Source organism: Hordeum vulgare, chromosome 6H (genome assembly GCF_904849725.1).
Source record: "Hordeum vulgare subsp. vulgare chromosome 6H, MorexV3_pseudomolecules_assembly, whole genome shotgun sequence".
NCBI lineage: Eukaryota > Viridiplantae > Streptophyta > Magnoliopsida > Poales > Poaceae > Hordeum > Hordeum vulgare.
In genome coordinates, this window is record NC_058523.1 from 477,613,312 (window position 1) to 477,625,818 (window position 12,507).

At 45.6% G+C, this 12,507-nt stretch overlaps 1 protein-coding gene across 1 annotated transcript; it reads right to left on the reverse strand.

Moving 5' to 3' along the window:
- Positions 1-7,126: 7,126 nt before the first annotated feature.
- LOC123405627 (putative F-box/LRR-repeat protein 23) lies at positions 7,127-10,000 on the reverse strand. The gene is made up of 2 exons (XM_045099246.1): positions 9,624-10,000; positions 7,127-8,072 (listed from the first exon to the last, which is right to left on the reverse strand). The coding sequence occupies exons 1-2, from the start codon at positions 9,998-10,000 to the stop codon at positions 7,127-7,129; spliced, it is 1,323 nt and encodes a 440-aa protein (XP_044955181.1).
- Between the last annotated feature and the right edge of the window lie 2,507 nt (positions 10,001-12,507).

The window sequence follows — 12,507 nt, forward strand, 5'->3', positions numbered from 1 at the left end:
GTTTAGTCTCACCCCGTTAGTGGAGGAGAGTTTGGACCCCTTTATAAGGGTCTCTCTTCCACATGCTATTGGAGAGTGAGAAGAGAAGGTGCCCTCGCGCACTCCTCCTCCGCCGCCCGCCTCGCCACGCCTCGCCTCGTCACGACGCGGGTTGCGGGAATGAGCTGAGCTCATACCTACGCGCTTATTTTTGCCACTCCACCCAGCCGCCTTTATAAGCACGCGATCGCCTACCCTAGCCGTCACGAAATCAGATCACATCTGCCTCACGCGTTCGTTCCTTGAACTGCTGCTGCCGCCGGCGACTCCGTCCCGTTTACCGCGTACACGGTCGACGGGAGAGCAGGCCTCCGAAACCTCGCCTCTCCGGTTCCTGTACGGGAGAGGGGCGATTAGGTTTTTGGGGAGCGATCACGCGACTGCTCGCCTCCGTCCGTCTGCTTCGTCTACGTCCGCGTCGCCCTCGTCATCGCCATGTCTTCACCAAGCGAAGCTGATCGTCTCCGCGAGGAAGCCGAGAAGAAGACGGCAGAGGATACTGCCGCCGCCGCTGCTGCTGCTACGGCCAACTGGCCGATTGGAGGGTATGACTCGTTTATCCTCTTGTTCGTATTTATTCTAGCAGTACTACTTGTTTGCATAGATGTATCCACTATATGCGTAGTATGTGCTAGGTTAGCTCAAGATCAGTATGTCATTAGTCTAGTCAATGCCATGCTAGTTATTATTTTGTGGATTAATCTACTCGGAAAATTGCCTATTTACTCAACAATCCAAAAACCTAATGTCTGTAGGAATTTTTCGAGTAATGGTTTTGCTGCTGCACTGAAACCGGATAAGTTTACCGGTACTTTTTTCAAGCGTTGGCAAACGAGAACCACCTTATGGCTCACGGCTATGAACGTGTTCTGGGTAGCCGGTGTCACTCCTACGGAAACTATCACTCCTGAACAGGAGAAGATGTTTAAGGAGGCCACCATCCTATTCCTTGGAGCAGTCATTAGCGTGATCGGAGATAAGCTGGTTGATGCATATTTACATATGCATGTTGCCAAGGACTTGTGGGAGGCGCTCGAATCTAAATTCGGGGCCACCGATGCTGGGAGTGAGATGTATGTTATGGAGCAGTTCCACGATTACAAGATGGTTGACAACCGTTCTGTATTGGAACAAGCTCATGAGATAATATGCATAGCTAAGGAACTTGAGGTTCTTAAGTGCAATTTGCCGGGCAAGTTTGTCGCGGGCTGTATAATTGCTAAGCTCCCTAATTCCTGGAGGAACTTTGCTACTACTCTGAAACATCAGAGGCGTGAGTTCTCAGTAGAGGACATCATCGGCCATCTGAGTGTTGAGCAGAACTCGAGAGCAAAGGACTCCAATGGAAAAGCGGTGGAAAGCTCTTCTGCTGCCAATATGGTACATCAGAGGAACTTCAATTCTCACAAGCCCAAGGGAAAGAACTCTGTCCAACAGAATACCGACTTCAAGAAGAAGGGGAAGAAGCCCTTCAAGAAGAATAAGAAGGGAGATGGCTGCTATACTTGTGGTTCAGAGGAACATTGGGCGAACAAATGCCCAAACAAGTACAAGAAGCCGGCGCAGGACTCCAAGTCTGCAAACATGATTGTGGGCAACAATGAAAGTGGTGCATCTGGGTACGGTAATTTACTTACTGTATTTACAGTTTGTCAGTCCACCGATTGGTGGGTGGACACGGGTGCAAATATTCATGTGTGTGCTGACTTGTCATTGTTCTCTTCTTATCAGGCCACCGGTCGCGGGTCCGTATTGATGGGGAATGGCGCGAGTGCTTCTGTTCTTGGTGTTGGCACGGTCGATCTGAAGTTTACTTCGGAAAGGATCGTGCAGCTGAAGAACGTGCAGCATGTCCCCGCCATCAAGAAGAATCTCGTTAGTGGCTCCCTTCTGTGTAGAGAAGGGTTTAAGTTGGTGTTCGAGTCTAATAAAGTAGTAGTTACGAAATATAGACTTTTCGTTGGAAAAGGTTATGAATGCGGAGGTCTGTTCCGCCTTTCTCTAGCAGATTTTTGTAATAAAGTCGTGAACAATATTCATTCGAGTGTTAATGAATCTGAAGTTTGGCATTCACGTCTTTGTCACATAAGTTTCGGTGTTATGTCGCGGCTAGCAAAACTGAATTTAATCCCAACTTTCACTTTAGCCAAAGGTTCTAAGCGTCACTCGTGTGTGCAAGCAAAGCAACCTCGCAAGCCTCACAAGGCTGCAGAGGAGAGACACTTGGCACCATTAGAACTCATACATTCTGATCTTTGTGAGATGAATGGTGTGTTGACTAAAGGTGGAAAGAAATACTTCATGACATTGATAGATGATTCCACTAGATTTTGCTATGTGTATCTGTTAAATACTAAAGATGAGGCTCTACACTACTTTAAAATCTATAAGGCAGAAGTTGAGAATCAACTTGAAAAGAAAATTAAACGAGTCCGGTCTGATCGTGGTGGAGAGTACTTCTCAAACGAATTTGATTCATTTTGTGCGGAACACGGCATTATTCATGAGAGGACGCCTCCCTATTCACCCTAGTCAAACGGGGTTGCCGAGCGGAAAAACCGTACTCTAACTGATTTGGTTAACGCCATGTTAGATACATCGGGTTTATCCAAGGCATGGTGGGGGGAGGCTATATTGACCGCGTGTCATGTCCTGAATAAAGTTCCTACAAAAGATAATGAGGTCACTCCCTACGAGGAGTGGTCGAAGAGAAGGACGACACTCTCGTACTTACGTACTTGGGGCTGCTTGACGAAAGTCAATGTACCGATCCCCAAGAAGCGCAAGCTTGGACCAAAGACTGTGGATTGCGTTAATTTGGGATACGCTAAGAATAGCGTAGGCTATAGATTTCTAGTAGTGAAATCTGAGGTACCTGACGTGAAGGTCGGTACAATAATGGAGTCGAGGGATGCTACATTCTTTGAGGATATATTTCCCATGAGAGATATGCAAAGCACTTCTAGACAGGAATCTGAGATAACTCCTAAGCCTGCAATTCCTATGGAATATTATGAACAAACACATGATGAAAATCCTGAGGAGGATGACGAGGAAGCCCGTGGTAGGGGCAAGAGACAAAGGACTGCAAAGACCTTTGGTGATGATTTCTTCGTATACCTCGTGGATGATAATCCCACTTCTATTTCAGAAGCGTATGCTTCTCCAGATGCTGATTACTGGAAAGCTGCTGTCCGTAGCGAGATGGACTCCATCATGGCTAACGGGACATGGGAAATCACTGATCGTCCCTATGGTTGCAAACCATTGGGATGCAAGTGGGTGTTCAAAAAGAAGCTTAGGCCCGACGGTACGATTGAAAAGTACAAGGCTAGGCTTGTGGCCAAGGGCTATGCCCAGAAAGAAGAGGAAGATTTCTTCGATACTTATTCACCTGTGGCTAGACTGACCACCATTAGAGTACTACTCTCATTGGCGGCCTCTCATGGTCTTCTCGTTCATCAAATGGACGTTAAGACGGCTTTCCTGAATGGAGAGCTAAATGAGGAAATCTATATGCAACAGCCAGATGGCTTTGTGATAGAAGGTCAGGAAGGAAAGGTGTGTAAGTTGCTGAAATCTTTATATGGTCTGAGACAAGCACCTAAGCAATGGCATGAGAAGTTTAATACAACTCTGACATCTGTTGGCTTCGTTGTTAATGAAGCTGACAAATGTGTATACTATCGCCATGGTGGGGGCGAAGGAGTTATATTGTGCTTGTATGTTGATGACATACTGATATTTGGAACCAACCTCAAAGTAATTGAGGAGGTTAAGTCTTTTCTGTCTCAAAACTTTGAGATGAAGGACCTTGGGGTGGCTGATGTTATCTTGAACATCAAGCTGTTGAGAGATGATGAGGGTGGGATTACACTTCTGCAATCCCACTATGTTGACAAGATTTTGAGTCGCTTTGGATATTCAGACTGCAAGATTTGTCAAACACCATATGATCCTAGTGTGCTTATTCGAAAGTTTAAAGGCACAGCTATAGATCAATTGAGATTCTCTCAAATTATCGGTTCACTTATGTACCTAGCTAGCGCAACGAGGCCTGACATCGCGTTTGCTGTGAGCAAACTTAGCCGGTTTGTTGCAAACCCGGGCGATGTTCATTGGCGTGCTGTTGAAAGAATTATGCGCTACTTGAAAGGTACTGTCAACCACGGGCTTCACTATACGGGATTCCCATCAGTACTTGAAGGGTATAGTGATGCGAATTGGATCTCTGATGCTGATGAGATGAAGGCCACTACTGGGTATATGTTTACTCTTGGGGGTGGTGCTGTTTCCTGGAAGTCTTGCAAGCAAACGATCTTAACAAGATCGACAATGGAAGCAGAATTAACAGCATTAGACACATCTGGTGTCGAAGCAGAATTTCTTCGAGATCTTTTGATGGACTTACCTGTGGTTGAGAAGCCGGTTCCGGCTATCCTTATGAACTGCGATAATCAGACGGTTATTGTTAAAGTGAAGAGTTCAAAGGACAATATGAAGTCCAACAAACATATAAGAATGAGATTGAAGTCTGTCAGACGTTTGAGAAACTCCGGAGTGATAGCGTTGGATTATATCCAAACGGCTAAGAATCTGGCAGATCCCTTTACTAAAGGGCTATCACGTGTTGTGATAGATAGTGCATCGAGGGAGATGGGTATGAGATCCACATGAGTTGCCATGGTAGTAACCTAACCTATATGATCGGAGATCCCGTGAAGTAGGACCTGGGAAAACAAGCCAGTGGTGAACTGAGGAGAGTAACTTTACTAACCCACTCCGTTGGAGATGCAATACTCTCGGATACTGTATGGTAGGATGACTACTGTCTTAATGTGTTCTAAAGCTTATATGTAAGCAAGATGCTGTCCTGCAGAGCGATCTTTGGAGGAACACACCTATATGAGCTTGACTGCTGGTCACAGTCTATGAGATTTGGGTGATCTCTAGTAAACTCATGAATAGGCCAGGAGTGTGACTAATATGCTCCACCCGAGGGGTCACCTTCGGCAGCCTAGTACTAGTAAGACTTGTGGTGAAGCTCCTTTACGCCAAACTGACAATTCAAGGCATAGTCCATTGTTCAGTTGTGAAGGGGTGTAGCTACTTGTTCTAGGTGAAGCTCAACCTTAACAGGTCTTCACTGAAATGCTGGTATATTAAAACAGTGATTGGAACGAGGGAACACGATGTGCCCTTGAGATCTGGTGGGGATTGTTGAAATTTGGAGGTGGGCCTTAGGCCCATTAGAGAATTTCAGAAAATCTACAAGGGCCCATGTAGGTGGTGGTATGGCAAGGTGGTGGGAGTTTAGTCCCACCCCGCTAGTGGAGGAGAGTTTGGACCCCTTTATAAGGGTCTCTCTTCCACATGCTATTGGAGAGTGAGAAGAGAAGGTGCCCTCGCGCACTCCTCCTCCGCCGCCCGCCGCGCCGCGCCGCGCCGCGCCGCGCCGCGCCGCGCCGCGCCGCGCCGCGCCGCGCCGCGCCGCGGGTTGCGGGAATGAGCCGAGCCGAGCTCATACCTACGCGCTTATTTTTGCTGGTCAGGAACGGAGAATACGTAACGGACAAGGAAACGATCCGAGACGTCGGATCGTGATCGTTACCGACTCGGACTCTCCACCCAGCCGCCTTTATAAGCACGCGATCGCCTACCCTAGCCGTCACGAAATCAGATCACGTCTGCCTCACGCGTTCGTTCCTTGAACTGCTGCTGCCGCCGGCGACTCCGTCCCGTTTACCGCGTACACGGTCGACGGGAGAGCAGGCCTCCGAAACCTCGCCTCTCCGGTTCCTGTACGGGAGAGGGGCGATTAGGTTTTTGGGGAGCGATCACGCGACTGCTCGCCTCCGTCCGTCTGCTTCGTCTACGTCCGCGTCGCCCTCGTCATCGCTATGTCTTCACCAAGCGAAGCTGATCGTCTCCGCGAGGAAGCCGAGAAGAAGACGGCAGAGGATACTGCCGCCGCCGCTGCTGCTGCTACGGCCAACTGGCCGATTGGAGGGTATGACTCGTTTATCCTCTTGTTCGTATTTATTCTAGCAGTACTACTTGTTTGCATAGATGTATCCACTATATGCGTAGTATGTGCTAGGTTAGCTCAAGATCAGTATGTCATTAGTCTAGTCAATGCCATGCTAGTTATTATTTTGTGGATTAATCTACTCGGAAAATTGCCTATTTACTCAACATATAATCGGGGCATTGCAGTGTTTTGTATTTCGGAGAGGCGGAGACATAGTATGATGCGGGAAGTTTGGATCTCGACTGTAATAAAGGATTACATTTAGCAACCATCTTATATTCATACAGATCTGCATCTTTCTCAACTTGATGCAGCTTCTACTATCTTGTGAAGTTGTGATGATCAATTGTCCATTTCATTTGATCAGTGATACATCGAATGTTTTAACTGAACATTCTGCAAAATAGAATCCCGCGATAGGGCCAATGCAGTCATGGGCAACTGATATAGCTCAGAAAACGTCCCAATCAGGAATGCTGGGGGTATGTATTTTGTTGGCAGGAAACCCTTCATTGAGCCAATCCACTAGATTTGACTTGTTGGCGATCTCCGTCTGAATTTGTCGTTTGCTTTTTAATGTTCTAGCACATGCCGCCTCACATTTAGCTTTCTTGCTTGGTCACTATGCGTGGATAGATTGACTTCAAGATTTCTCTGTGCAGACTACATTTGCAAATTTAAACATTTGATCTGAATTCTGTATTGTGATGTTCATCAGTTGCCAAAATTGTTCATTATTGTGGGTAGAAACATTGTATGATCTGAGTTATGATTGTATATAAGTGCTTTTTTATTCTGAGTTATCTGCTTGAAAAATTCTACAACAACAAATCATGTGCTTACTGAATGCCACTGGGTTTACCCAACAGCCTCATGTTTTTTGTAATTCACTCCATGTTTTCGTAATGGCTACCGCCGGAAGCCGAAACACTTTCTGCTGATATGTTTTACTGTTGATCATACATATCCTCGCTGTCGTAAATTCGCTGCTGGTCACATATATGCAGAGGCAGAGTGCTGCCTAAATGTCCACATGGTAATAGTTCTGAAATTGCATTATGCAAGTTTTGCTGAAACATCGCCGACCTCTTTTATTGCTCTGAGCTCTATCCACTGTGGAAAATTTGAAATTAGAACTGCATAGCTTTTGTATGTAGAAATTAAACAATATTCAAACTTCATGCACAAAGGTGAACCATAACCAGAATTGTGGCCAAAATTAGAGCAAGAAAGTACTGGACGTCGGTGAGTGCAGCATCTGGCCAAGCCGGGAGCTTCCATCAGAAATTTCAAAAGATCCTCAGGTTCCCCAATATTCAAACTCCCCCTCCTCGGCACCACTAAAGAAGCGAGAATGATCAGAGTCCTCAGAGTCACAAGGCTCCACATCGAAAAATCGACAGTCGGGCTCATCATCATCGTCGCGATACCACCAATACCTATCACTACGCCATGAAAACAACAGCTACGAATAGTGATGTCAGGCTCTAAATACTCAGAGGAATCAATGGTGAAATCATCATGGATGTCAGACCAAGGGCACACCCAATTATCAGTTGGTGCATATTGATACAACTTCTTCACACGGGCACACTTTGCTCGCATGCTGCTGTCCATGATGATGTTGCTGCAATAGCGTATGTCAAGGTACTCCAGATGAGGGCAGCCCTCAAGGATGGCTGTCAATCCTTGGTTGTCGAGGCCACCGTGGAAAAGCTTCAGGGAACGTAGCTCATGCATCCTTGCAATTGCCAAGGCTTCGCTATTATCGACGGGGTATTCAACCCATATATGTCCTGAATCTCCTCTATCTTTGACATGTTTGACGTGCTTCAGCAGTGGACAAGCCATGGCAACAAGGTCAAAGACCCCGGTGTCATGCGTCTCACATTCCCAAAGCTCGAGCTCCTCCAACAGAGGGAATTTCATTATTGCCTTTGCAAATGTTTCACTGGTTATATCACAACGCTTGATAAGATGAAGACTCTTCAATAAGGGTGCCCTGCAAGAATAACACACGATCTTACTGGCTCGTAACATGTATTTCCACCTGTTCAAAATCTCTCATTTTGCTTATTCATGAAAGAACTAAGAGAAACATACGACAAAAGAGAACGCTTTATCACTGCTCCAAAATTTCATTTGTGTAAAGTTTGTTCTCGGGGAGTAAAACAAGCCTTGATACGCACCCTTTGAGTATGCGAGATAGTTTGATGTTGTAATTGTTGTTGATGCTAGATAGGCTTTAGGCCCATATACCAAATATTTCCTGAATAAATCTTGGAGTCCCATGTGGGGTTTCATGACATGCTGCAAAGTTTAGTACTAGCACAGTCGTGGAGGAGAGTTAAGATTAACATATGAAAAGCAGAGTGTTACACGCACACTCCTTTTCTGCAGCCCGCTTCGCTCACGTCAGATGCATGTCATGCGTGTGCTTTATTTTTACCGACTGAAACGGCTAAGTAACGTACGCATTACGAGCAACAGTATCTGAACTTTTCGGATCGTGGGTTGTTATCGACTCAGTTGTGGGTCTAACCCTCCTCGCGCACCAAACACAGTCGTTCCTTTTGTTGTTATGCTTTTGACAACTCCATTCTAACGACTGCATGCACGACTATTTGAGAGAGCAGCCTTAGGAATCCTATCCTTTGTGGTCATGCACCGGAAAATCGATAATTATTTTGGCAAGAGTCTCGGCGCGATTGTTCATCACTGTTCGTCTTCGTCCATTACTTTAATTGAGTCCTCAACCTTCCCCACATTGTCATAGATGACATGAGCGATGCCACAAAGAAGGTTACCAATGCCAACATTGTGGCTGCTGCTGCGGACCTGACTATTTCAACTGGAAGTATAATATGTTTATCATTTTTTTAATTGGTTCATGTGTTGGCCGCATTTAATGTTATCATACATTTACCTATACTATATTTAATACATGCTCACATATTTAGCTTTCAATATAAGATTGATTTAGTTAGTGTTGTCAATTTATTTATGGATTAAATTAATCAAAAAATTGCTAATTTACCCAAAGTTGTTTCTCTTAATCACTATGTAATGTGCGATAAGAGCGGGGTTCAGTCTTTGGTAATTCTTATTGCAGGGAAAGATGAGTCGAATCTGTATATAGCAACTACAAACTATTCCAACCCCCATTTACTTACTTTGTTCAGCAGTTATGTTATTCCTAGATGGTCATGCCCCTAATTTCTGCGAATTCTTTCTATAACTCCCTACGACTCATGATTTAAAAAAATAAAATCTACTCCCTTCGTTCTTAAATATAATTATTTTATAGATTTCATTACAAAACTACATACGAAGTAAAATGAATGAATCTATATTTTAAAATATATCGATATACATTCATATATAATCTTTTGATGAAATCTTAAAAAAAATTATATTTAGAAACGGAGGAAGTACCTAGTTGTGCGTGTGAGAAAAGTATTGGGCAATGCATTACAGTAATTTCGGAATAAATTATGTACCACATCAATATAAGTGCAGGTTCGAGTTTGGGGATCAAGAACAGGAGTCTTACCGGTCGGCCAGGAAGAGGAGGAGGTCGTTGTCGACGTCGTGCTGGCCGAAAAATTCTCGGCACTGCCCGGCGCTGAACCAAATGGAGAGCTGCGCCATATTTTTGAGGCTGACCGTCTCCCGGAAGCGCGGGGAGCGGCCGCGCATGTCGACGCGGCGCCACAGCTCGGGCTCACACACGGCGTCGTGCCACGAGCGGCACACCCCGGCCGGGCCGCCGAACATGAGCTCGACGTCGTCCAGCTTGCGGAGGACGTAGAGCATCACGTCCAGGGGCAGCGCTGCCCAGTTCCTCCTCTTTGATCGTCGTCTTCGTCGGCCGCTCAGTCTCCGCCTCCCGCACCCGGGAGCCGCCGCCGGGGGAGGTAGCAGTGGCATCGCGATGTGGATGTGGCGTTAACCTCCCAAAGATTGTTTTTATGGATCGATCGCAACGGTAGTGCGTAGCCAAGTCGATCGGTGCGCTTCTCAAGTGATCTATTTCTTTTCTTTCTTTTTTTCTTTATATTTAAGCATAAAAATCCTTTGAAAAATTAAAACTCGAGTGAGAAGATTTCCGTGCGTTTGTTATAGCATCTCTAGCACACCCACTTGTAATGCCTCGATCCGCAAAGTAATCGCCAAAATACGCGTTCGTGCAAAAAAAGTTGTGACCCCACAAATGTATTGGAATATTTTTGCGGGGCACGGTAAAAAGCTACCCCCGATCTGCAAAAAACGGTTTTCGCGTCTGCTTCTACGGTGCCTTGTATTGAGAGGAATCCCGCCAATTGCCACGAAAACTTCCGCGTCCGCCGTCCACGTCCACCGTGCGCCGCCCCGTGCATCGCCCCACCCGTCCGTGGACGACGCCCATCCCGTCCTGGCGGCCGCCCTACTCGTCTTGGCTCGTGGATGAATTCAAGGACGGGAGCTAGCTAGTTCTTGGATGGATTTCATGACCAGAGCTAGCTAGCTAGCTTATGGATGGATTCGTGGACGAAGAAGCTAGCTAGCTAGCTCCTGGATGGATTCGTGGACGGATGAGCTAGCTAGCTCGTGGATGGATTCCTGGATGGATTCGTGGACGGAGCTAGTTCGTTGACCATGAACACGGACGAGAGGAATAAGAAGATATGGAAAAAAAATATCGATTTACATTTTAAGTTGAAGGGTTCTGTTCGGCCGCAGCTCGAACCGACCCGTAAAAGAGCATCTTCTATGAATTTTTTTTACGGATCCGTTTTAAAGGGTCTGACTCTGCCTTCGCCCGCGCCGACCCGTAAAACCATTTTTCCGCGAACTGTAAACGCGTTTTGCGGGTCGTTGTTATGGACACAAAATTACATTTAGCTTTAGTTTTAACAAATTAATTAGTTACATTTAGTTTTTCTATTTAAGAAAGTATGTTTTATTAAAATCCCGAAATAATACAAAGTCTTTAACCCATACAACACTGGTAGAAAAGAGGGCTTTGGTCCAGGTCCTGAAATCCTATTAGTCCCGGTTCACATACGAACCGGGACCTATGGTGACATTGGTCCCGGTTCGTGAGGCCAGGGTGCCGGTCGGGCATCATGGGCCATTGGTCCCGGTTCGTCTCACCCCCTTTGTCTCGGTTCCAGTCAAGAACTGGGACTAATAGGCCGACAATCGTTCGTATCCCCTTTAGTCCCGGTTGGTGGATCAAACCGGGACTAAGGTGTGGTGGCGGGCGTTCGTACAACCGTTCGTATCCTCCTTTAGTCCCGGTTGGTGGATCAAACCGGGGTGGCGGCCCTTCGAATCACCCATTTAGTGCCGGTTTGTCGTCCAACCCGGGACTAAAGGTCCAAACGGTTCGCCCTCCCGCGTCGTTTCCAGCGATGAAAACTGCAACCGAAACAGAGTCTATCGCCATTCTGTGTTCTTCTCCTCTCCTCTGTTCTTCTTCTTCCTCTCTTCTTCCCCTCTCTTCTTCCATTCTTATTCCACCATGACATATGATACCGGAGAGGTGCGCGCAAATGGCACGGCCATGCTCAGGGTCGGGTACACGAACGAGAGCAGGGCGGTGCCAAATTTTCTGTCACGGTTCCGGGAGTGGGTTGACGCCGCGGCAGAGCATGAGGCGTTCTTGGGGCTTGATCTGGAGTTCACGGCCAACCATCAAGGTGTTGCCGTCATCCATGCTGTGTTTCAAACAACATGTCTTGATCTTTCAATGGGCGAGGTAAGTTTTGTGTCTTTCTTTGATCCAAGGTTATGAAAATTGCATGTATTGATCTTCTCTAGGTTGCATTTGATAGTAATATGGAGTTTCTATATACGTTCCACTAGATAGTTAATTGAGGGTTTCTTAATCAATTCATAGGACATGAAAATTGCATAGGATAGCAATATGTGTTACAACATTGGATATATTGATCTCCCTAGGTTCCATTGGATAGCATATATTGATCTCCCTAGGTTCCATTGGATATATTACAACATAGGCGTTCTTTGATCCAAGGTTATGAAAATTGAATATATTGATCTCCCTAGGTTCCATTGGATAGCAATATGCAGTTTCTATATATGTTCCATTGGATATATAGTTAGTTGAGGATTTCTTGATGAATTCATAGAATATGAAAATTGCATAGGATAGCAATATGTTATAATATTGGAATCCTATAAAGATTAATTTGTCTTTAGTTGTAGTGAAACAATTTTTCATTGGTAAGTTTTGAGGCTTTCTTTGATCCAAAGGTTATGAAAATTGCATATACTGATCTCTCTACGTTCCATTGGATAGCAATATGTAGTTTCTTTATATGTTCCATTGGATAGTTAACTGAGAGTTTCTTGATCAATTCATAGGATATGAAAATTGCATCGGATAGCAATATGTTACAATATTGGAATCCTATAAAGATCAATTCATA